Genomic DNA, 25,962 nt, shown 5'->3' with positions numbered 1-25,962 from the left:
TTGGTATTAGATAACTGGAAGAAAAGGTATCATAAGAACATGGACTGATAGCAGGCCACTTTGCTGCAGAAAGTTATACTTCAGGCAACTTTCTTCTCCAGCCACTCTCTGTTTTCTTGATGAATGTGTGATATTGGTGCAAATGAGGATGACTTGTAGAATATATATTTGAGTATATTTAAATATTTTTTGTGTGTATGGTTGTTAATGCCAAAGGAAAGGAAAAACGTGTGAAGTAATGCTGTTTTCTAGTTCCCCTGCCTCTCTTTCCATGCTCAGTCAGTTGATGACCTAAATTCTGTCTTCCTCGTCCCTTGAGGAAGGAGATCTAAGACAAAAGTGTTCAGACTTCCTACTGAGCTCAGGAAGAAGATGTTACCCGGTTCATTGGCACAATATGTCAAATGATGAACTTACAGCACTTTCCATCAAAGCTATTTTTGTTCCTAGTTTCACTATGAGAAAATACTACTGACTATCATATTTGCTTCTGTCTGCAGGAATCTCGCTGGCCTTTTTTGTTTGGAGTGATCGTTGTTCCTGCATTGGTACAAATTGTGATTCTACCTTTTCTTCCTGAAAGTCCTCGTTACCTCCTACTTGAAAAACATAATACCAGTAAGGCAGAAAAAGGTATGATGTGTTACTTGAATTCTTGTAATAAAGCTTTTTTTTTTTTTTTTTTTTTTTTTTTTTGTAGGGGTGCAGTCTGGAAAGGAATTTTTATATTAGTGAAATCAGAATATTCCAACTGTAAATATGCTCCTGGCAATTATTTTCCCCTTGCCTTTTCCATTTGTTTCTGTATGTCACTAAAAATCACTGTTGCTTTGGGTTTTTTTTTTCTATACATGAATTTCTCCAGCAAGCTAACTTATATAATGTTATGCTCAGTGATAGAAACTTAAATCATCCTCTTGCTATGTGTCAGACACTATATGCAATGTTCATTGGGGAGTGAAAGAAGATTTCAGTGTTTATTGACTGTCCTTTATGTAAAGTCTTTGCCATTTTCTTAATGAAAGCACTTTTTTTTTTCTTTTGCTCCATAGTGGCTTTGTTTATTGCATGTTCTATGACTCAACAACCTCTGTTAGTTTGATAAAAATAGCACACATCTATTTATCTGAAAATGTTCAGTGCTCCCATATTTCTTGCTTCAGTTTCACAGACACCGACCAGAATATTTTGCTCTTAACTTACATTCTATGCATAAACTTTTTTTGATATTACAGATTTTGCATACTCTGCCCTTTGAAATAACCATGGCCAGTTACGATTCCCAGTACATCATCACACTAAGTTTATTTTTGCTTATTGTAGTGATAATTTAAAAAGAGGACTGTACATAGAAGGGAAGAGCCTGTTTGTAATATATTTGGTCTCCATAAATGTTCAGCAAGTGTCAGTGAATGTCAGTGGGAGCCATTTCTTCCCCAGGGAGGAATTCAATGACACACCTTTGCTTCATATGCATTTCTATGTCAGACACTCTTTTGTCAGACTGCTCCTCTGCTGCTATCTGTTGTATGGCAACAAAATACAATGGAATATTGGCAGGAAGATTAGGATCAGATAGTTTGCTTGTTTGTTTGTTTAATTGTAAAAGAAACTTGTCTTTGAGAAGAATTCTGAGCTTTGCAGAGACTTGAGGAGGCAGAAAACAGCTTTTCCAGAGGGAAACCATGGCAAGCAGCTTAGGGCAGGCAGTTGAGTAGCTCAGTTCTGTAGCACTATGCCTGGGCTTGGAGAAAATATCTTTTGGTGCCAAACTTAAACTGTCTCTGTTCAACCTGATAAAATTGCAAATGTATTTGCTATGTATGGCAAAGAGCCTGCATCTGCAATCATGTTGCATAATATTAGACTTGCTTTAGAGATCTATTCACAATACTTCCACAGTGCTTGGAAACCTCACTAGTAAGAGTAGAGCTGCTTCTCTTGCATGTAGAGCTTAGAAACTGCCATAATTTCTCATGAAAATAACCCCACCTGCTTGGAAATTCACACCACTTACTGTTGGTAACAGGCCAATTGCAGTCCAGGATGTTTTCAGAACACACGTGTTCTAAAAATGTTTGAAAATGAATCTAGAAGCATCGGAGGTGGATTTTGAAGTAGAAGACATCAGAATAGCAAAGTTACCCACATCTTATTTCCAGTGATATGGTAATTGAGATGAGAGGGTCTTCAGCCAGTAGCTTAATAAGGTTTCCTGCAGATGAGAAGGTGGATTTCAGGAGCCACTCTGACAAGTAAAGCTGTAAAATTAGGCACCAAAAGGCAAAGGAGTCTGATAGCACTAAATTTTTAAAGTTGATGGATATGAATAGAAGCCTTTGGGCCTGATTAATTCCAAAATCAAGACTTAACCCTGATATGCAGTGTAGTATGTATAGAAACTCTTTTTGAATGTAATCTGCAGAGATTTAAATACAGCTGGTAACTGGTGAATATAGATAGATCTGTGTTAAGAGTCTAGGACAGTAATGTTGATATATTCCAATCAATTTTCTTCCCTTTCTTTACCTACTAACTAGTCATTCACCCAAGATTAGACCACTTGCTTCCCAGGCAAGGCAACCTGTTAGGATATCAGATGCAGAATAGGTGCGGATCGTTGTTAGGTAGGATTTAGCTGTTCACTCTCCATAAAATCCCCTCTGTAAGTCAGTATAGATCATATCATATTTCTCTGTTGTAAAGTATCTACATGGCTTATTGTAAATCACATTAGGGAAATAAGCATTTTTTTTCTTACCATTGCACATCCTTTATAATCTCCCTTCTCCTAACATAGATTTGCAAATAAAAGTATCTTTGTATGCTGAGTCACCATCCCTGGAAGTGCTCAAAAATCGTTTGGATGTGGTGCTCAGGGACAAGATTTAGCAGAGGGTTGTTAGAGTTGGGGTAGTATGGTTAGGTTGCAGTTGGACTTGATGATCTCAAAGGTTTTTCCAACCTGAGCAATTCTATGATTCTATGTGTGTTTAGTACACAGATAGGTGGGGAAGATGCCTGTGTGATTCATGGAGTGCCTGGGTGAAAAATGACCAGAGAAACCTGCACTTTCAGCCTGATGGGTGGGATTTGGAGATTTCCTCCCCACCAGGGTACACAGAGAAATCTAGATGAGACAAGAGCTGAGCCTCTGTAATGCAGCAAAATAATGAAAGCTAGTGGGAGGGATTCACAGAATAGGAATGCGAATAACTGAATCAACAATCAAGAAAAATGGTCTGCATTTTAGTTTTATCTGTAGAAATGTGTAAGGAAAAGCCTGTGTATTAGGGAGACTAGAGAATCATGAAAAAACTACTGATCTAAGCCATTAATGACAATGCAGTATTCTCCATTATAATGATGACTACAGTAATGCTCTGGAATTATTTGTCTTAGGTTGGATCTGCATATTAATATGAGAAATGTGCAAGCCTGTTTTGTGACTAAATCCTTTTCTCTTTCCCCTAACGGAAGAAGGCTACTTGTGCAAATTTTGTGCATTTCATTGTGGATTATGTCTTTTTGGAGAAATATAAAACCATTATTTGCAAAAGGTCCACTGTATTTAAGGCAAATGACTACATTACATCTTTTTATAACATACTCTATGTAAAAGCTTCTAAAATGGAAATGATAATGTTAATCTTCCTAATTATTTTAGAGTAATAAAAATCCAGTGGTATAATGTAGGTCACTGAGTTTCCACAGAGTTCTGCGCCTGCTTCAATCTCTCCATTTTTTTTTCTGCCCTCAGGAGATTAACCACATTATAACTACCAAATTACAAGTGGCCTCATTCTCTTTTTTGGCAGCAGGGTAAAAGAGCATGATACCCTTAAGTGACAAACAAGAGACACAACGAGGAAAATGGAGCAAAGTGACAAAAAAGAGAAATGAGGCAAGAGTAGGCAGGTGTCATGTCTGAGGGTAAAACACACCTGTATGAGGCAAACTATTTCATGAGCACAGGGATAAACAGGGTTCAGGTAACTTTTGTCCTTGTGGATACTATGCTAAAAGCAGTGCTAGGAGCTGAGCACTGCTGGTCTTTCTGGAGTCAATATCCTGTATCTGGCTCCCTGAGACTACCACCAGTCGAAACCAATCCTGTATTCCTATTTCACTGCTGAATGTTGGAGAACTATCTGGGGGCAGAATGATTGACTGGACTCAACAGCACAATCTATAATCCTGCTTCACTCAGTAAGTTAGAAGTCTGGTAATGGAGAGAGGGAAGAACCATCCCAAGTCGCCTCTCTTTGGAATAAAAGAAAGGAGAAAAATACCTGACATTCATCTTGTATCATCTTAATGCTCACCAGATGATGGAGGAGAAGTAGATATTCAAGTGATTGGAAGACTCTGGAAAGAGATCACCATTAAATTGTTAGGAAGCTGTGGGAGCAAAGGATAACAGGGTAGGATCAGGAAGAAAAAGAAATCGGTGGTTGTAATTGTATCCAATTTATTCTCTTCATTTAAGACTCAAACTCTACAGTGGTGAAACAGGAATTTGGTATTTGTTGAGTATTTGTTGTATGCCAGATGAATCCCTGATCTGTGACTGTGGCTAGTAGATATGTAGCAATGCAAACAAGACCAACAGTAGTACTGTGATAAAACAGAATAATGTTGTGACTTACAGCAGTGTTTACAAATATTTGAGGAGCTGATACATTTCTTCTAAATAATGCTGTTGCAAAGAAAAAATCTGTATTTTCAATGCAGCTACAGTAACATGTCATGTAAACCAATAATGGAAGCCATTTGGCACCCTAGCTTCCCAGAAAACTATAACATTATTATGTCTTAAGGGTCAAATAACTTGGATATAATGTCACAGTAACATCTGCTGGTGACATACAAAATCTGTTCATTTGCTGTGTTCAGTCACACATTTACATTCCCATGGTTATTGAAGAAGCATTGCACCTGGTGTAAAAATAATGTAGTTTTAAAACTCTAAAGGATGTAGTTTGAGTTGATAGCTCTTGATGTGATAAAAGAGCAGGGCCATTTCTGATTTTAAAAAGCAAGTCATTATTTTTATTACAAAGCCCCTCATGGAGTCTACATGCACAGGAGGCATTAAAATCGGAGTTACTGCAGGAAACAAAAAAATGCTGCAGATCTAGTGATTTAGATGGAGTGTCAGGAAGGTCACCTATGATTTATTTCTGTTTATGTGTGCTTTTTGCATATGTCTCTAAGCATTATAAGCTATACTTGCTCGTTCATGGTATAGGCTCTACCACAATGGAGCTGACTGCCAAAAGTTGGAATTACTACAGCGTGTCTGCCAAGTTTTTCCTAAACCTCGTGTCTTTTAGAAAATTTACTTGGTTTAATGGACTTTGGTGCAGTTTGGTTTATCAATTATTGTGCTTATTGAATGTAGTATGTTGTTATTTTGTTTCCTCTGAACATCTTGGCTAGTTTCAGTGTGAGAACAGAAATGGATGTAATGCCAAACTAGATGCTAATTCACAGATCTGTGAGCAAGTCTTTTGCTTGCAGCTGTATTTACTGAGTTGGAATATCAACTTTGGAGTTTACTATTAAATGTCACTGTCCTACATGGTTGCAGTTAATTAATATTTTACTACATTTAAATAGCTGTTTAAATCTCTCTTAGCAAAATACTTCCAAATTATTCTTCTGGCTATTCAGTATTTTGATAAAATCAGTGGTATGAGGAAACACTGTTTTTTTCATTTTATCAAATATTTTTACAATGTAAAGTTACTGTGAGGAAATTACTGCACATCTGATTCAAAAACACTGAAGTCAGATGGTTTTTCTGTAAGCACTGAGGCAGTGAAGCTCCCTGTATGTCCACCCAGAACAGAAGCCAGTGTTAGTGGAAGATGCTTCACTGGGTCCATCCAGACCAGTGCTCTGTCTCTGTAGCCAAAGAAGATGCTGTTTGAGGAGAGTTTAGACAAAGCTTAGTGTTACAGACCCCAGTTTTAGGGTACTTTATTATCAGTGAAAATGAACATATCACTGTGTAACACAGGGCAATATTATTGAATTATTCAAAACAGCTTTGTATTGCTTCGTTTTTCAAATTTTCAAAGGTGTAAGAAATATTACCCCAGCTACCAGCAGTTACCACACCTGTTTTTGTTTCATCATACAGGGGGCTGGCTCTGTTCTGTAAGCCACAAAAAAGCATTTTGGTCTTTTGAAATATCTTGAAGTCTGTATGGTAATTTGGTTTCCTTTGCACAATCTTGGAAGTACTGCAGTGGAAAAAGGATTAGGAATCCATATAGAGCTGAGTCCCTCTTCTGCAGCTTCAGTTAAAGTTTTAAATAAGTCAGTTTTAAAGAAGAGACATATTGATTTTATTCAGACCCTTTAACCACTTTCAAATGTTTCATCTTCACATAGCTGAGATGAATGGAAACTAGTTGTGTAAATGGTAAGGGTTCCTATTTCCTTTTCCCTAGACTGGAAACATTCACTTCTTTTGCTGTTTTTAAAGGTAATGTATCTTAGTCTGCTGAATATCTAGATCTTCTGGTCTAAGAAAATTAAAAAGAAATCTGGAGAAGATCTAAAGATTGCTAGAAGTGTTACAAGCAAGGTACAGATGTGAATGCAAGGTATCCCTATGGAGAGAAGCAGGAAATAAGCCATTGAAGTGGGAGGTAGGAATGACTGCTGTGATTTTCAGTGCCAGTAATGCAGGAGTATAAAATGCAAAATGAATAGAATTGAAAATAACAAATTGAAAGACTTGATTTTTCCCAAATAGTGCAGAGTGTATTTTCACATTAATTATGTATAAAAGTGTGATTCTTACTGTACTAAAAAAGTGCTAATGAAAGAACTTTAAAGATGTGTTGAGTAGCTAGAAAATTTGTTAATTACTGTTGTTTACTGAAAAGTATGTGTGAGTAGCATAGCATTTTCCTAACATTTTTTGACTTGTTAATTTTATGTATCTGTCAAAGTTTCCTCTTGACTTTTAGATCTCTGGTCCTAATACCAGGGAGGGAAGAAAAAGAAAGCAGGTGTCTATATTTTTTTCCTGCCTTGTGCTTTGTAATTTTTGGTAATTTCTGTTTTGTTTTTTTTTTTTAACTTCCTGGTCCCTCTCAAAATGCAGCAAGATTCCTTGTGCAGAACAGACAGATTGCTTCCATTTTACTTGACTGCACCTATATTTTTTAACTTGTGTGCCCTACAGGAATGCAGAGAATTCAAAAGACAGGAAAAAAATCAAGAAAATTGTGCACTGACCTAATTTAGACCAATAAACTGGATGCTTAAAAATCTATGAGAATCATTTCAAAAAGAATATTGTAATATATGCCTGGTTATTCTCACAGTTATCTGCATTTTCTTTGTCAGTGCTCTGGCAGTACTGACAGAAGTGTAATTTAAGCACAAGACATTGACTGTAGCATGCTACATGTTGTTCCAATACTACACATCTTTTCAACTTTACATTTCCTAACATAGCTTTTAAATACATCACACTCATTCTAACTAGTGCTTTGCAAGTCATTTAATAATTAGTGAGAAGTGGCACGACAATAAAACTCAGCAGCTTAAATTCTTGATTCTAAGCTCTGAATTTGTTATTTCATTTCTGATTTATAAGAACGATGTGAAAGGACAATGCACATGCAGTCTTAGAGAATTTAAAAATTCTGATTTCTCCTTTCCCTAAAGAGAAACTGAATATCAGAATAAACAAATGTTATGAATCAAATCAGCACACAGAGGAGCTAAGCATTCATCCTTTGAAAAATGGTGCCTTCTGTTAACTAGGGTCTGCCTGGCAGAGTGTGCAGCGCTGCACACTTACCAAAGTGATGGAGAATAACACATTGGTTGAGGCCAGCTTGTACATGTGGCCAACCCCTCACAGCATCAAATGGCCATTACTTGGCCTTTTTATCTACTGAGTGAAGTTAAAATTCTGTTAACTTCAAAACCTAAATGGAGGCCAGGTGTTTTACTCTTGACTAGTCAATGTTCTTTACTTTCTTGACCATCTAAGTCCTTTTTGTGACCCAAAAGAATAGGCAGAAAATATGAAGGTTACTGATTTACATGCAGTACTGTGCAAAGCAGTGGATAAAACAAAAATGAGTTGGGCTCTTAGGATAAGTAATTCAACTTAATCATTTAATAAAAATAGCTCATTTCCTTTAACAGGAGCAATATTAAGTGACCTGCTGTGTAAAGGATTGTTTTTAGAGTAAGCATCCTACTGGGTCACAAAGTCTTATTACAGGAATATGTTTAATGTAATTGTTTCTCTGCAGTCATTCCAAGATGAACATTTTAAGTATCTCTTAAAAAGCCAACCCCTGGGTTACGTTCATAAAATTATGGTGAAATAATCATTAATTTATACCGTATCTGTATTACAAGGTTGGTGGAGATGCACCACCTCCACCAGGAGGTATTCACTTGTAGTATCTTTTGGAGGAGATGTGAGAGGAAAAGCTTTTATCATTCAAACTGGAAGGGCATCTCAGTGAGTCAACAACATGCAATAATATAATACAAAGTTGTTTTTTTTGCAGGAATATACAGGGTTGTTTGCTTATATTTATCAGGTAAATTCACTCCTAAATGTAAATTGTCAATAGATAGAAAGTTTTTAACCTCTTTGGATAATTCTTTCTAGTAATAAATATATTGAAGAAGTTAATTCTTATCTATATGCCATTGAAAATTATATATTATGAAGACAAATAGCTGTTCCTTTCAAATGTTTGCCTTTCTTGTTTCATCAGGCACATGAACATTTTTACATATTATTATTTCTCTATCCAATCTATCTGTAACAATAAAATCTGCTATACAATTTGGTCACAAAAGTAGCTAATTTAAATAACATTAAGAACTGCTTTTATATTAAACTTTTCTTTCTCAGCATATGCAGGGTTTTGACTCTGACTTTATGCGGTATTATATATGAAATAATGTAGGGAGAGGTTTGATATGGTGCTAAATTATTTATATTCTTATTGCCGTTTCAGAAATAAGTTGCAAGGATTATACCCAGAATAGAATCATATTTTTGGAAGAATAATTATTTTGGAGCCCATGAATGTCTCCGGCTTGTCTCACGTGTCATGCAACAAGTCTGTTACAAATGATTAGTGTCTAGCTTAAAGTTTGATCTCTGTTTGTAGCATTTCAGACCTTCCTTAGGAAAGACGACGTGTCTCAAGAAGTAGAAGAAGTTCTGGCAGAGAGTCGAGTCCAAAGAAACACCAAATTAGTGTCAGTGCTTCAGCTCCTTAGAACCCGTGCTGTACGGTGGCAAGTCATCACTGTGGTCGTCACCATGGGATGCTACCAGCTTTGTGGGCTAAATGCAGTAAGTGTCCTTCAGACTGTTGCATCTTATTGCATATGGTTGCTGCTGAAATAAACTGCAAATGTGACTCCTCACTGTCATTTTGTGCATTAAGTGATAATTCAGTTTTCATGCTGTAAAGTGAACTATAAAAACATTTGTATAGGTAAGGTATGTTTGTTTTGTTCGGTTTCCCTAATTATGAGATTTCAGTGCTAATAAGATATTTTGTTCCTTATCGTGGATACTTTTTTGTGAAGAGAACTGAAATTAACTTCTGGAGAATAGGCGTATCAGGGAAGACCTTTCATTCTCTACAGCTTCCTGGGTTGAGTCACTGTACCTGGGAGTGTCCAATAAACATATAGATATGGAATTGAGATACATGGTTTAGTGGGCATGGTATGGGTGGCTGGTCATTGGACTCAATGATCTTAATGGTCTTTTCTAGCCTTAATTATTCTATGATTTTAATCCAGAGTCTCTAACGTTATTGATGACATAAGCGAAATAAAATGACACAGATAAACTTCCAGGACAAGAAGGGCTTGGGGCCTTTATGGATATTAAATAAGTGACAGAAATTGTCCAGTATTCCATGGCAGAGCAGAACCACACTCTCATATCTTGTGCGTGTGTGTGTCAGGGATCCAGACCAAAATGAAAGGTGGAGTTGTTTTAAAGTATAATTTAATGCTTCAAGAAAAATTTTTGTTTTGACCTGTGTATTGAGTCAGCTATTTCAAGCCTTACCTTTGTTTTATTTCTACTTTATTTCTCCAACCATGTTACACATTATAATATTATTCACATCAAATTTACATTCTGAAATTGATTAACTGATTCATCCAGAAACAAAAAATGAAGAGCACAGAAGTAAATGATGAAAGCCATTAAGAGAAGTATTGGAACACTTAAATACAAGCTCAGGTTCCTTGTCTTTTCTGCCTGGTTTTCCTGACTGACCTTGACAAGTCACCCAAAGCTCAGAAAATGAGGAAGAGGTACAGATGTTGTCAGCCTGGTTCTCGGTTTATCTAGATGTGTCTGAAATCACTTGCTGGGTGTGAGTCATTGTCAACAAGGTTTCACTAACCGCAAAAGCATCTCTTAAGTCATAGCTCTCAACCTTCACTTTGTCTGTAGTGCCCTGTTAGTCAGTCTGATCTTTTCAAAAACCACCATCTGGGCAGGGCATATGGGAAAGCTGGACCTCTTTCAGGCAAGTCTCTCAGGTCCCTCTCAGGGGAAATTACCAAATGGCAGACCTCTGTAATAATCCTGCTGATATCTGTGTATATTTACTCAATTTTAAAGCTTTATTTTATAATTAAAAAAAAAAAAGTTTAGAAACAGTACAATCGCCAGTTTCCATGTAGAATAGAAATCATGGTGAAGCCCTGATCATATTAATCTATTTGATTATAACAGAATTTCAGACAACATAACGTCAATTGACAACAGTAAATGAATTCATATTAGCGTCTTTTCACCTGATAAAACATATCTCTGATGCTTAACATTCATAACAGTTAGATTCCACCATTATATCTTGGTTCTAAAGCAGAACAAAACTACAGAGAAGTTGTAATTCATTGGTAGACTTCTAATATTTTCATATAAAATAATACATTGTACTGCATGTTACTTTGACAGAGTATTCCCAAATGGGATCCTTAGGCTTCTGTGGGATTCCTCCTGCCACCAAGGGTCTTTATTTTCAACTCCAAGAAATCTTGCTAGGGATGCGGGCCAAGCAGCAGTGTGTTTTCTGTAATCAAAAGACCTACTGTAATGTGCTCTTCAAGCTTGCTATAGAGAAGACCTGGCATCAGGCAGCTGTAGGAAGAGATCTGTATGCATACAGCATGCAATGTAATATGCATTAGTGTTGTTGCATCAGTTGCCTTTTTGCTGCTTTCTTTTCACAGAATTATAGAATGTTTGACATGAAAGGGATCCGTAAAGGTCACCTTTCCTGAAAATGTCCAACTCCTGTCAAATGTCCAGCCTGATCTTGAATGTCTCCAGGAACAGAGCAGCCACCACCTCTCTGGGCAACCTTTTGAAGGGAATTGTTGAAATTGTTAGGAAGGAACGTGACAGGTGTTTGCAATCCAGTTCATTTCATCCTAAAAACTATTGTTGACTCTTCACCAAACAAGTCTCAATCTAAGAGATACTTGAACTGAATGACAAAGGCTTGTATTCCAAACCACAGTGATTAATAACTCATTCTTTTCTCTCTCATATAGATCTGGTACTACACAAACAACATCTTTAGTGAAGCTGGAATCAATAGCAAAACAATCCCATATGTTACTCTAAGCACTGGTGCCGTTGAGACCCTTGCTGCTGTTTCTTCTGTAAGTAAGGTTAAAGAATTCATTAACATGCTTAATACTTAAATTACCGGTTTCATCCCCTTATATAGATTAAAACATGGCCAGAATAGTATATTGAAGATTAAGTGTAGTAATTAATAAAAACAATTGAAAATGCTATTTCTGGATTTAATTCTAAATCTAATTGTCCTCTGTATGAATGAAGAGGAGGAAGGTCGGAAGTGCAAGGCCTAAAGCACCATAAGTGAAACACATTACTGACTTGACTACAGCACTGGTTGCTGAAGGAAATTCGTTTCTGTTTACATTGCAATAAACAAGAAAAAAATAGGCAGGTCCTTGGAATGGAAGGTTGCAAAGGAGCAAATACTCTTTCCTTTCATTGTTAGATTTCTTTTTATTATCTTCACATATCTTACACCAAGTGTATTTGCAAAATATTGGGCACAGCAGACAAGCATTTTTAAATGTCAGATGGAAGGCATTGGCAAAAATCCTTTCCAGTGGCACAGCAATTGCTTATGACCTGCAAAATGTTAAACTAAATATATCTATCAAGTTTATTTTCTTGTAGTCACAAGGATCTTTTTATTCTCATTTTTGTGAATTTCCACTTTTTTTTTTTCATAAACCATCACTTACTTATGTCTGTGTTTGTTTGTTTAAGGAACATACTTTTTAATATGGGGAGATAGTACAATCCCTGGAAATCCCTACCTCTCACAAGTTCATGATACTCTGCTTTAAGATATATGTAAAAATTATTATTATTCTTATGATGGCAGCTATTTGAGAGAAGAATACATCTATTTTGTGGAAAGAGATGATAATTCAATGGGAATGATTTCACTTTATTAAGAGCGTTCTATTAATGGGGTCTATCATCTTCAGTTCCTCCTTGCTATCCATTTGTGGGGCTCAAGCAGAGCACAGAGCATGGCTCATTCAGAGAGGCTGCTGTGGCTACCTACTTTGTTTCATTGTATATTTAGTAACTTCTTTATGTATGAGAGGAATACATTCAGTACTTCTTTCTGTGCCTCTGGTAATGCTCATGTATTGGCATCTCTACTTTCTTAAAATTTACTCTTTCAGCTCAAGAGAAGTGTTGCTTTGAAGCCTTATCTTTATTTCAGTAATCTTCATAAACGTTCCACTGCTGCTGTTTAAAAGAACAAGAGATGAATTCATTGTTTAAACTGAAAGTTGTACCGCTTCTCATTTCTGTGAATAAATTCCTTGTTTTCATGCCTAGAAGTAAGAATAGGATATTTCCTTCCTCTTGCTATGTCTCAACTACAATTTTTGCTTTTTTTAAAAAGTGTATTTGGGAGTGTTAGATATGGATTCAGGTGCGTACGCCTTACAGACGTTATTAAGGATGAAAAGGGAAGAAGCAGAAAAAAGCAAGGGGAGAACTTAACTTTCTTTGTATTTTTTTGTGGTTCTTCTTAGCAGAAACCAGACTTGCTAACAAATTCCAGGGTTTCAGTAAATACTCCTATAAGTAATAGAAGCAGATCTCTTTAGTAAATGGTCCACAATACAATCAGTACCACCTCTGATCATTATACAGCTGCAAGATGTTCAAATTCATGGACTTTGAACCTCAGTGAGAATAACGGGGATTCATCTGTTGATGAACCTTTGTTGATATTTGATAGCCTTGATGGAATTTCTTTCTTTGAATTTGTCTAGATACCTTTTGACTTCTAAATGTTTTTAGAATCAACAGCATCCTAAAACAATACATTTCACAATTTAAAAAGACAGTGTATGAGAAAGATTTTTGCACTGAGACTGCTGAATATAAGATACACCAGGGATGGGCTATAAGAAATGATAATAACTAATTGCAAAATTATTCTTAGAGAGATAGCTGTCCCTGTGGGATTCTGTGTCTGTTTGTCTGGAGTCCATTGGTCCTGAAAAGCTCATTAGGCAAGAATGATTCTTTTTATGATCACCTGTGTCATCGAATCTTATTAAAGTTCAGAAACTCAAAAATGTTTGCAGAAACTAAAGAAGATCTTCAAAAACAGAACTTGTGGCCTGAAATTTACAAGAATAAATTTAGTAATGAAAGGTTCCCAGTGCTGCACTTTAGGAACAAAAAGCTTCATATGCACAAATATAAAGTGTCATGTGGAACTCTGTCAAAAGGCTTACTGAAGTCACAATCCATCATGTTTTTCATTTTCTTTCTATCTGCTTAGCTTTCTCCCCGACAGCAAAAGGAGTCGTACTGATCTGCACTGAACAAATCTGTTTTGACTGCTCTTATCACCTTACTATCTTCTAGCTGTTGTCAGACTGATTGGTTAATAATTTATCCCAGTGTCTGGGGAGGACAAGGGATTCTGCCTCTCTTCTCCATGTGCAATAAAAGGTGTTCTCTCTGCCTAGATCCAGTGCTCTCAGAAATTACCATTGAGTCACAAGATTTTGGGGATTTTTACGATTATGAAAGCCTCATTTTTATTAATGAATTTTATAGGAAGAAAAAGGTAGTCTCTAATCAGTATGCTACTGCATGCAGATTCAAGGGGAAAAAAGTGACCTGGCAATGAAAATAGTTTTTTTATCCAAGCAAAATATTTATATAGCTCATCATCTATAATTGTAGAAAGCCATAAATAGTTGCCTACATGAGCAAACTGTTGGCTTCTAAAATTGCCTACCATGCTAATTTGTTTTGTCTATGTAAAATTTCAATTGTGTGAATTTGCAAATGACTTACAAATGCTTTGCTCAGTCCCAAGAAGCCATGACTAAGCATTCTAAGAAGTGAAATAAAAAAAATACCTAGTGATTCATTTAGAATATCAAATACTGAATTATGTTAGATGCAATGAGTCACTAATTACTTGTTACAAACTTCATCCTCATTTCACAGTTTCAAATGTAAATGTGTGCAATTTTTATAGAGCAAATCCATGAACTGAGACATGCTTAGATTTATATATTTGAGAAAAGTAGTGAGAAAGAACAAGCAGTAGAAAAGAGATATTGACCAAAAATCTTCCCAGACATGCTGGAGTGCAAGTGGGCATATTTTCACTGCAGGGTGAATTGCAAATTGTGATCCTGTTAATGCATGCTGCCTTAATCCACAAATGGTCAATGTGATCATTTTTAGGCAAGGATATTATTCCTTCTAAATTGTTTTATTACAATAGAGCTTTAGGACAGACAAAATTACATGCAAGGAATTAATGATGTAATGCCTTCCAGGAAAAAATATCTCTTACGAAACACCACTCTGTAGATTTGAGCGACAGTCTGTTAGAGACTGCATTTCCTTAGTACAAATCTTTCTGCAGGATATATTCAGAAAATGAAAGTTCTGTAGACACAACTCCATGCTTTCAAGCATTAAAAATGTTTTTTGAGTTGTGTTCCTTTTTTTTTTTTTTTTTTTTTTTTCAGTCTGTTCTATCTTCAGGGTATTCAAAAGCTAACATTAGAAAATAAAACTCCAGCCATGATAGTCTATCATAGATCAAGGCCAGTATCTAATCTGTCTTTTATAATTGTGTGCCTGACACAAGACAGACATGGAATTTTTAATAAATAAATCATCATTAGTAGGAACTTTGCTTCAAAAATACCACAGCTTATTGAAGTCACACAACAGGAATTAGATAGTGGATTTTTTGTGTGCTGCCCTAAGAATTGATCCAGGCACTACCAAGATGAAGGCTGGAACAAATCTGTGTGTGGGCTGCATCTTGGTCAGGCTAGCCTAGCAGACATTCAGTGTGGAAACCATATTTATTGAGTGGAAAAGTTTCTCTGTCAGGTGAGATTGATTATGGATAGTTTACTGCAAAATAGAAATAAATTTCTTTGCTGATAGTGATCCCTACACTGGTAGCTACCAAGGAGGAGGCTTGGCATTCAAACAGGTTCTTCAGGGCAGTAGTAAAGGGCTGCAGTTGAAGGAGTTTTTGGACTTGCCCTCAGAAATATGGTTTGAATTTTGGGCAGTCCTGTGAGAGCCAGGAATTGAATTTGATGATCTTTGTGGGTTGTTTCCAACTTGGGATATTCTGTGATTCTGTGATCTTATCCAGCCATGGCATTAACATGGATTCAGGTGAACTGATATGCCTGCGAAGACACTTTAGGCTTGTGCTTATGTGATCAAATGTGGCGCTGTACCTTTAAAGTCCAGTTTAGGTACTGTTTCTTTGTTTTGCGATTGTATAATTCATACCAGAAGCAAAAGGATATAAAAATAGAAATCAAAAATCCATTTGTAACTCACAGTCTTCTGTTACTCTACTTTTCTTGAATGAGTGATACTACACATTATGTCATAAATAGACATGTCAGTGGTATAAATATGATTATCCACTCCAGCCCAGCTATTTAAAATGGAAATAACATGGACTTGGCATGTCACATTAAATCTGAATCTAGACTTAAAGTATTTCTCATATCTACTTGCAAAATACATGGAAAAGAAAGTATAGTTACTCTCAATGTTAACATATAGATCAGACTTCCGTATAGAGCTGAGAAATGAAAAAAAAATCTAATAAGGTTATTAGTATGATTTTGGGGCCAGGAAGTGAGTAGGGAATAGTATTCATTGCCCTCCCTCCCATTTGGGCTGCAGAACTTGCTTACATATTCATCTTTCTCCCTGTCTTGTCTGATCTTTCATAACGTGATCAGCTTTCAACATGTCAGTCCCCCAAAATCAGCAGCTGACTCAAGTGAAAAGATCAGCATTTGCTTTTTAAGCTTTATTGACAGGTGTTTCCTGTCAGACAAAAGAAAGTATCAGTTGCCTTATAATCAACAAACACTTTGGTTGGAAGGATTTTGGTTGCAATTTTTTTTTTTTTTTTTTTTTTAACACATTTTCAGTAATTTAAGCTATGTTAATCACAATGACTCTGGGCATAGGTTTCTACAAATGTCTGTTTATGATCACATGTTAAGTATCAACCTACTCAATTTGGCAAATAACTCAGTATGCTATCACTTGTAAAGTTCTTTTTATGACTTTACTACAGCATATGCTGAATTCCTTATTATTTCATTTATTCTGCCAAACAGTATATTTTTTGTTACAAGTCTTTAATAGGTAAGAATTGCCAGTGGAGCATGCAGACTTATAAATACTTGAAAACTAGTGAATCATTTTCAACTTCCTATGAGTCATGGGCCTCTTGGTGAGTTTTGCAAGTTAACAAGTTTTGGAGTTGTATAGTCATAACCAAAAATGAAATTATGGTCAGTTTACAGTCCTCTTTATGGCATGCTTTACTTTTTTTGGTTGTTTCTTTTTTTAACCAAGGAAACTTCAGATTTCATCTGAGTTTTTTTTCCATCAAGAAAATGAGACAGCAGAGAAATTTGAAATATTGATGCTTTATCAGAAGTTTCCTTAAGAAATCCTAGAAGATAAATTAGTTTATTAATTACAATTTAGTGAAAAATGCTTGACGGAATGGCTGTTGAAGCATCTGTGTACTTAATTTAAGCAATATTTTAAGCCCCAGTAAAAAAAAGGGCCCTCTGAGAGGCTTTTCTGATGCAGATTGGTTTTTCATGTTTGAACAACTGTGACCTGTTAATATTTCGTGGGGTGATTCTGCACCTGTCTGCCTGCTTCTCCACAAAGACATTGCTTCCCAAGCACACATGCTGCCTGTTACCACAGTCTTGTAGTTTTTGACCAGATAAGGAGCATGCATTAAATTTTTGCTCTTGCCTTTCAAGAGCTTGACTCAGTCTAGTATCCCATTTCAGTTGAGACTGCTATGCCTCATTTGGATCTGTTCCACAAGTAGTTGTGTTTTGATGGGTTGTATTTTGTTGGGTTAGAACTACTGATTCAAAAAGTATGACATGCATTTGAGAGATATCTTTAAACTGAAAACAGAGTGCTTCTGCCCATAATTGTTCAGGTTGATCATGTCTAACGGAGAAGCTTCTGAGTCAGTGTGCACCAAGGTTTTGTAATGCTGTCAGTGTGATTTACTTAGTATCGCCTTTGGAAATGAGTTAACAATTCCCAGCAAGCTGGGTACATCGTAGTGTCCCAGTGAGTAAGTACAAAAATTGCTTTTAATATTCTCTAGAAGATGAAGTTGGTCCATTCCATAAATCACAAGATATGCCACCAAGAATCGTAATGATAAATCCTTTGAGGCAAAAACTGTAGGAAGAGTCCAGAAGCTGAAACATTCAAGTTCCTAAGAGCCATTGTATTAAATGAATGACGGTGACTCTGAGTGTGATGAATGCTTGAAAAGCTTGGTTTCAGCTTGGGGAAAATTACGTCTGAATGAAAAAAATAAATTAGAATACATTAGAAAGTATTGTTCTCTTCTGCAGATAGCACATGGGGCCTGCTATAACGTTGTCTGCACTTGGCTGCTCACAGTTAAAACTGGGAGTTCATCAGACCCACCTAGATTTGCCTAAATGTACCCAAAATACTTACTTCAACTTATGCAGCCATGAGTGTGTGTACAAAACTCTTTGGAGTCTTCCATTCCTGGGATTTGCTTTTCTTTGAGCTTGATTTTTTTTCTGCATTTTGCTTTGTACATGAATCCTCTGTGAACCAATTTTCCTCTGAGAGAAATTTTCAGCACTCACTCCTTTTTAATACAAAACTCCACTAGCTGGTGTAACACCAAGATTTTTTAATAGCAAACACCGATCTATAATTGAAAAAGGGAATGTCATTTTTATGCCAAATTATCTGTGCATCATCCATTGCAGCACACGCTGAAGAAGTCTCCATCTTCTAAAGAACTCATCAGACCATTTCACATCCTTCATTTTTATAAAAACTTTCTCTTGGTTACGTTTATACGTGGCCACATGTATTTTCAGGATGGATTCATTAGTCATAGTTGAAAATACTTGGCACCTTCTAGGGTTTTGGCAGTGCAGCAGTTGCAGTTTCAGAACATTTGGACTCTGTGAGTGCAGTGTAAAGCCTTAATAACATCAGAGGGAGTCTATTTTAAACACTGCTCTGAAATAAATTCTATTACAGAATCTGTGGAAACTGTCAAAATGAGTATATTTCCTCATTTAAGGAAATAATGCTAGAGCTGGCTGGCTGCTCACTGCGTTCTGCAGCATCACAATGCTCTGTGGTGTGGAAGACCACCTCTATGGGGTGAGGGGGTGCCAAGTCCTAAAGCCTTTTCTATCAGCTGCTGCTAAGGCCGGCATTGTGAGAGAGGAATTTCTTCCCTGATTGGCTGTGCTTCCCTATACCGCGTTTCTTCTAGATATTCACAGTGTAGTGGTCTGCGTTGTTGCAATAAATAAGCAAACAAACAAACAAACAAACAAATAAATGGGTGTTGCTCCAGATTTCATTTTATTTACTCAATTTATCTTCTGCTTGAGAGATGTCTGAAAGGGGGTTTTCAGTCCCCAATACATAACTGTGACAAACAGTTGTGAAATTCTAACTCTGAGTTATTTAAAGTGAGAAATATTGGGCTTCATCAAATCATTTTATCATTTTCATTTTGTAATTTGTAATTATAGTAATTGTCAGTGAAAGCAGTATATTAGAAAAATGTTATGATAGATATTAGTCTAATGACTCAGACTAGCAAAAAAGTTTCATGTTGCAGCTTTTCAAAAATTTCTTCTCTGTTTTCATCTCTAACAGAAAAGTATTCAGATTTTGTGGCTTTTTACAAAGGCAATTTATTTTCAGGTGTTAAATTTAAATTCAGAATGTGAATAAATGACTCTTCTATAACCCATTTTCCCTTCTTTTATCTGGCTATTCGAATTAAAACTTCATCATGGCTAACTTCTGTTTTTAATTCAGACAAGCCAGAAATTAAAAAACAAATTGCAGATGAAGGAAAAATGATTTAATCTGTGTTTATGAATATGTTATGCTGAAGACACATTTTAATACATAATTTTTAAACCATTAAAGTTTATTTTGAAAGATATACTGAATTTGCCATTGAAATTAATAAATATTTGTTATACAGTTGAGATGTATTTTGTTTCAACCTTTTGATGTTTAAAAAACATTGATAACATTATTGTATGAATTTGGTGCAAATCTGTAGCTGATTCCATTAAAGCAGAATGAGTTTTCCCCTAAAAAAGTGAGTGGTAAGATGAAATTGAGCTTGAGATCTTTACCATCATATTATTTATATGGCTAAGGTGCAGCCTTCTTTATTAAGAAACTGGGGATAGTAGTAACTTTGAAATATGCCAAACTGATAACACTAATGTGGAATTAACCTGTTGCATATTTTTCCATCTATGTGGTTACATTTGCTCAGTAGGAGAAATGCATACATAAAACCATATCAAGTAATGTTTTTGGTGGTTTCACTGTTTTTTTTCCGAGCTCTTAAAAAATGCCATGCTGATTTGTTTTTCCAAACAGGTAGGACTATGTAAACATAATTATGAAGACAATTATGAATACAGCAGAGCTGATATGTACAAAATATTCTCTATTGCTTGTATTTTTCATCTTCATATTTACCAGAAGAGCACATTACATTCTCTGATTTCTTCAGTGGCTTATCAAGAAACCCATATGCCTCTTGTTGTTTTCCAGGGCTTAGTTATTGAACGGCTTGGACGCAGGCCTCTTCTCATCGGGGGTTTTGGGTTGATGATCGTCTTCTTTGCAGTTCTTACTGTGTCTCTGACTTTGCAGGTATGGTTCCTATGTATTTTGTGCTCTCTTTTGTCTGTTTTAAACAGTATTCTTACATAAGCATATCATTTTGATGTAAGGATGTCTGTCTTTCATTTGGCTATAAATTTGGTGGTTTCAACATGCTGTGATCAGCTGTACCAGCTTTTGCATCAATTTGTATAATTCATTTCATGGCACAACACGAACTACTCTGAAGACAGTTTTACCCATAGTTGGGAAATGTTATGTTCTGTTTTATTTTTATCTTGTAAAGCAATCTACTTCAAGTTTTCTTTCATGCTGTGTACTCTAACCTTATTCTTCTGCTTGGATGTTTTTTTTTGTTTGTTTTTTGTTTTTGTTTTTTGTTTTTTCCAATTGTGAAAAGTTTCTACATTTAATCTTTTTATCAAGTTACATTTCTGATATTTTCATTGAAAACCTGAAGACCTAAGAGCAGATGTTCTGCAAAGGCTAAGTTTTCAGATGCTATTAGAAGTCATGTCCCTTTAGATGGTCAAAGGAGGATAGATAAACCAATCTAAAGACATTTTCCATTGTTTATTCTTCAATTTTCATTGTTGTGCTGTTTCCCTCAGTTTTTGAGTGCTTTTGGGATTAGAAGTGACAGTCTGGAGCAGCATGTTTTTGAGTGGTCTTCTATCAAGCTGTTCCTTGCCTGATGTTGTTTCTGTGTCTTAACATTAATCCGACTTTCAAATGTTATTTTTTGGTTGAAGAAAAGCAGACGCGTGCAGCAACGTGGTAGAGTTTTATTTGACTCACCTGTATGTGTAGTACAAGAAAGTTTTACTTCACATACCTGTCATGACATGAGAGCTTTTATTGCAAGGTTTGTAAACTGAGTAAGAATTGCTAAATGGTTTAAAACACCATTTGATGGATGAGGAGATTCAGCTATTGGAGATCCCTGAAGTTTGAGTCCTATTTCACTTCTTTTCAGAAGTGTCTTGGTCTGTTATAGATTAGAGATTGGGAATTGCTCTGAGCAAAGGACCTAGGGTTGATCTCAGGGCAGTTTGTATCTCCTCTGTATTTGCACCTTCACTTTCTCAGTGCCTTAAGGGACCTTGGTTGTGAGTTCAGATGGGAACTCCAGAATGTCTCATTTTGGCAGGTATACAAATCATTTGTTCTATATTAATGCCCAGGAGGCTGTAATAATGTTTTCTGCATAAAGGAATAAGCCAGACTGTAAGAGAAATCTGTCAGAAAATTAAAATCATTATTTAATACTGAAATAAAAAATAACCTATTTTAGCAAATGTATTTTACAGTGACTCTCAGGATGATATGTAACTTCAGCAACTTTGAAAAAAAACAGTTAAATTATAATAGAAGGAGTATTCACATTTGCTGATGGAAAAAGAAATTGATAGATAAAGGAGCGGGGATCTGTGAATTTCTGCTAACATAATAGCATTCTTACCAAGCATTAATGGAGATAGTTAAAAACAGTGTCCTGAAATCTCAGTAGGAATCATGTACAGTATTTCCAGTTCCCATTGTTTGGAGATCTGAATCAAGAAATATATTTTTTATAGTAAAATTAACACAGATTGCCTTGTGAGGAAAATAGATGATTTCATTTATAAGTCTGTTAAGGAACCATTTATATCTTGTTTTCTTGTCCCAATAGCTGATGCTTGCACACATAACCCTGCTTGTTGTCAAAAAAAGGTTATGACTAAAAATGCCTTCACTGTGTTTTTTGTGTGCTTTGTGCAGACTCAGATAGTGCTGTCCTACTCAAAGGCAGCCTGTTGTATCTAGACATCTGCCCAATCTTTGGCTGGAGAAGCTCTGTGGATCATCATTGCTGCTCTTTTACACATCCAAAATATGTTAGGAGAATAGAAGTGCAAAATCTGTTTAGCAGAAGGAAAAACTCTTTTCTGGATTGGCTTGAGCTTTAGAATAAGAACTGTGACTTCGGTGGTGCAGGAGATAGGCTAGTATTTCTCTATGGGATATGACAGAAAGCAAGACCTTCAGTACAAATAATCTAATAAAATTCTACAGAAATGCTGTGATTTTCTAAAATAGTCCTAGTCTAAATTCCGAAATAGGGAAGCATTCTGGAGAACACTATCAATTGTTTGTTTTGTTTTGTTTCAATGTTGATGATGAGTACAATGCGCTTAATATTAATGTCTTTTTTTGTACCAGAATAATGTGACTTGGCTTCCTTACCTCAGTATATTTTGCATTCTTGCAATTATTGCATCATTCTGCATTGGACCAGGTATGTGCATATTCTTTTGTGTTAATTTGTATATCAAAGCCCAGGTATTCTTGCAGTGGTAGTTAGGTTTACATACAGCTTTCTGGAAACAGTAATTTATTCTTGTCTAAAAACATTAAGAAAAGGTAATAGCAATACAGAGTGATAGTAACATTCTTATAAAAACCCATGCACATGTACTTCTACTTAGCTTTCAGCTGTCACAAATAATCTGATGATCAGTCTGCAATCAGTACCAAATTAAAATGTTGACTATTACCGATCACCACTATTTTCTATTTTTCTGTTTTCTATAGAAAAACACTCAAACTAGAAGCTAGGCATTTCATTTAAGGATGCTTTGATTAACAGACCAGTGCCAGTAGGACACTGGGACACTGGGGAGGGTTGGGGGAGGCAGTTCCTTTCTTTTCTGCTTTTCCATAGATGTGCAAGGGAATTTCCATAGATGTGCAAAGGATTTTCCACATAGCTTCTTCAGTACGATGATGGAAAAGTTCTGATGATGGAGCTGCCTTTTGTTTGGCAGTTTTCTAGTGATTATACCCACTTCAAATCTGAGGCCCTTAGGTGACTGTTTCTATAAGTTATCATGAGTTTATCAAAGGTTTGTCCCTAGTCCATTTTGCTTTCATAGAAGGGTTGAATACCAATCTAGACAATCCAGTGTTCCCAGGCAGTAATATTTGTACTTTGTTTTCCTTAAAAAGAACATGTTTAAGGAATAAAAGAGTAATAAAACCAAACCATTCTCAGAAGTGGAGAATGAAAGGATAAGAGCAGCAGACACAAGTCTCAGCAGGAGCATTTCTTACTGGATAGAAGATTAAAAAAACTTACACAGATCATGATCATTATTATCTAAGTGTAATACTGCCTTATATGATGTTGCTCTGGAATTCAGTTACTTGATCAGATTTGGATCCTGCAATTAACAAATAATGAAATGATAACAGAAGTATTTTGCAGACAGATAGATAGAAGAAGAATTTAATCCAAATTCAGTTCACAGAATGTCAAAATATGATTACATTTTCAAATTCTCCCTTACAGACTGTTCTCTACAAAAAGGGATTAAAACACCCCTGTTCATACAACTTTTTTTGCATCTTCTGCTGTAAACCTGAAAGACTTCTGTTCCTCTGAAATCTTGTTTTCTTGAACAGTTCTATCTCTTCCTTATAAAGAATATGACATTAAACATTAATCAACTTCTTGTACATCTTCACCCCTGAAGTTATCTAATTAATTGATTATGGTTTATTCGAGGGAAGAAAATAGTTGCTGATATTTGTTGTAATTTTAATGAAAGATAGCTGTAATATTTTGGATCCTCATTTGGAAAAACTGAGGAAAAATTATGCTACATTAGAAGAAAATATGGAAAATACTGGAATATTTCTGGGAAAATGGTTTGCTACTAATCTCTCTGTTTATTCCTCTGCATATGGTAGCTGGCTGGGAAAGAGAAGGTGCCTAACAGGCTTAACTAGGAATGCAGTTTTCCTCTTCTTGATCATTAATGCTCCCACTGTAGGGGCAAAGTAATGCTTCCTCCTTCCTTACCTCCAACTCTTCTCATAAGGCAAAGAGCACAAGCAATCTTGCAATCCCCTTTTCCTACTCTATTAAAATCCCAGGTTCAGCTAGACCTCTTGTATAACTGGTGCGTGATTTTTAGACTGAGAGCTTTTTAAAAAGAAGAATTCCGTAGAACAAAGCTGCTCTTGCTGTTTCAATACCTAATGGAAATCAAATATTGACTTCAAATTTCTTGGATACTTCCCTTTCAGAGTTTTAAGTTGCTTAAATAAATTAAGTGCAGCTACTTGAAGCACCTTCTTTTGTTCCTCCTAGAAAACTCTGTTGAAACAAACTGCAATTTGTTCCATACTACAAACCAATTTTTAGAACATGCACATCAAGACATTCTTGTATGTTGTTGTAATAAAGGCTTTGTGTGGTGCCCTCTAGGTCTTCCATTGGAAGCAATGGAACAAATGACCTTTCTTCCTCCTCAGGTTTCTTGTGGTCTAGTAGACTTTCAACCTTTTCCAGATGAAATACCTTTTTCTTACTCTTTCCTCACAATATTTTAAGACAACACCTTTGCAAGAAAATTTAAAATGACATATCTGATATTCTTCTGTAGTACTTTGGTATGTTTAATGAAACAAGACTAAGACTCAGAAATAAAATTTCCACCTTTTTGCTCAGGTGAAAAAAAAACAGAATATATATTTTTATTTATTAAGTTGCAAATTTTTAATATTTTAGCCTTTTGTAGAAGGCTGAGCATCCTTTGTTTGTATTGGTGAAACAGGTAATATTATCATGGTATTGTTCATGCTTAGTGTCTTACGAAATCCATCTGTAGTTATTTAGGGTGTTTCAGCATTCTTCAGATTAACTCCCATATGGTTTGTAACGATTCTGCAGATACAGATCCTCATCAAGGGTGAATTCTTTTTACAGTCAAGTTATTGACTGTATAACTGTACAATATTGGTAGTTGGAAGAATTATCACATCTGAAAAAAGTAAATAATGTAGAGAACTGAGCTCAGAAAACACTCCTAGATCTTTCTAGATAATAAAATTGCCTTCCAAATACAGTATTTTCTCTCTTGTTAGAACATCTGATATTTACTTAATAGCTTATATATTGTGTGGTCTCCTACTTTCAGAATAGCATATGGATGAGTACCATCTGCTTCTTACAGCTAGAATCAACTGTTACTATAAACTGCATTTTTTATTTGTTTCAATTTTCTGAACTCAAGTTTTCAGCTTACAGATGTTCTCTAGGCTTATTGCTTAGCAGTAAAGCATTAATGCTAACAGCAGGTACGTTCAGGCACGAGAGAGATTTTGTATTTCATCATTTTTATCAGAAGATGATTAACAGAAGGCAATCTTTCATGTATTTGCTCAAAAATTAAAGGGGGTCTTGTGTTCAAAATAGACTATCTATGATCTGAAAGAGAAAAAAAAACCTGCAAAAGTTGCTTAGCTCTACAAATTAGGGAACTGTGCTTTTTCAGACATTTGGTTAATTATACACAAATGAAGGCACTTGATTAAAGAGAAACATATTGCTTTCCAGTATTATTTTTGGTTTTGTGGGCAAAATTGGTAAGTAGTTTTACAGTTTTCATCTCAAAATGTGGAAGCTTCATGGAAATGTTTTTCTTGGCCATGCATTCAACCTGCCAGAAATATATGTTTCATTTGAGGAAGTGTCATCCAATAAAGAGTAAACAGAAAGGGACTGATCATAGGGTCATAGAATCCTTAGAGTTGGAAGGGATCTCTGACGGCTGTCTTATCCAGCTTCTCTGCAATGA

General features: G+C 35.7%; 1 protein-coding gene across 5 annotated transcripts in view; it reads left to right on the top strand.

Moving 5' to 3' along the window:
• The window catches only part of SLC2A9 (solute carrier family 2 member 9), a 92,114-nt gene that overhangs the window by 36,468 nt on the left and 29,684 nt on the right, over positions 1 to 25,962 (top strand). For all 5 annotated transcript variants that reach the window (XM_052681660.1, XM_052681662.1, XM_052681663.1 and 2 more), the window contains 5 exons: positions 501 to 633; positions 9,171 to 9,358; positions 11,593 to 11,703; positions 20,267 to 20,368; positions 22,541 to 22,616. In XM_052681660.1, coding sequence (XP_052537620.1) covers positions 501 to 633; positions 9,171 to 9,358; positions 11,593 to 11,703; positions 20,267 to 20,368; positions 22,541 to 22,616 — 610 coding nt within the window. The remainder of the gene's footprint in view (positions 1 to 500; positions 634 to 9,170; positions 9,359 to 11,592; positions 11,704 to 20,266; positions 20,369 to 22,540; positions 22,617 to 25,962) is intronic.

Source organism: Tympanuchus pallidicinctus, unplaced genomic scaffold (genome assembly GCF_026119805.1).
Source record: "Tympanuchus pallidicinctus isolate F22 unplaced genomic scaffold, pur_lepc_1.0 scaffold2, whole genome shotgun sequence".
In the NCBI taxonomy this organism is placed as follows: domain Eukaryota; kingdom Metazoa; phylum Chordata; class Aves; order Galliformes; family Phasianidae; genus Tympanuchus; species Tympanuchus pallidicinctus.
Note: the sequence above shows the minus strand (reverse complement) of the source record. Positions and strands in the feature narration are given on the sequence as shown.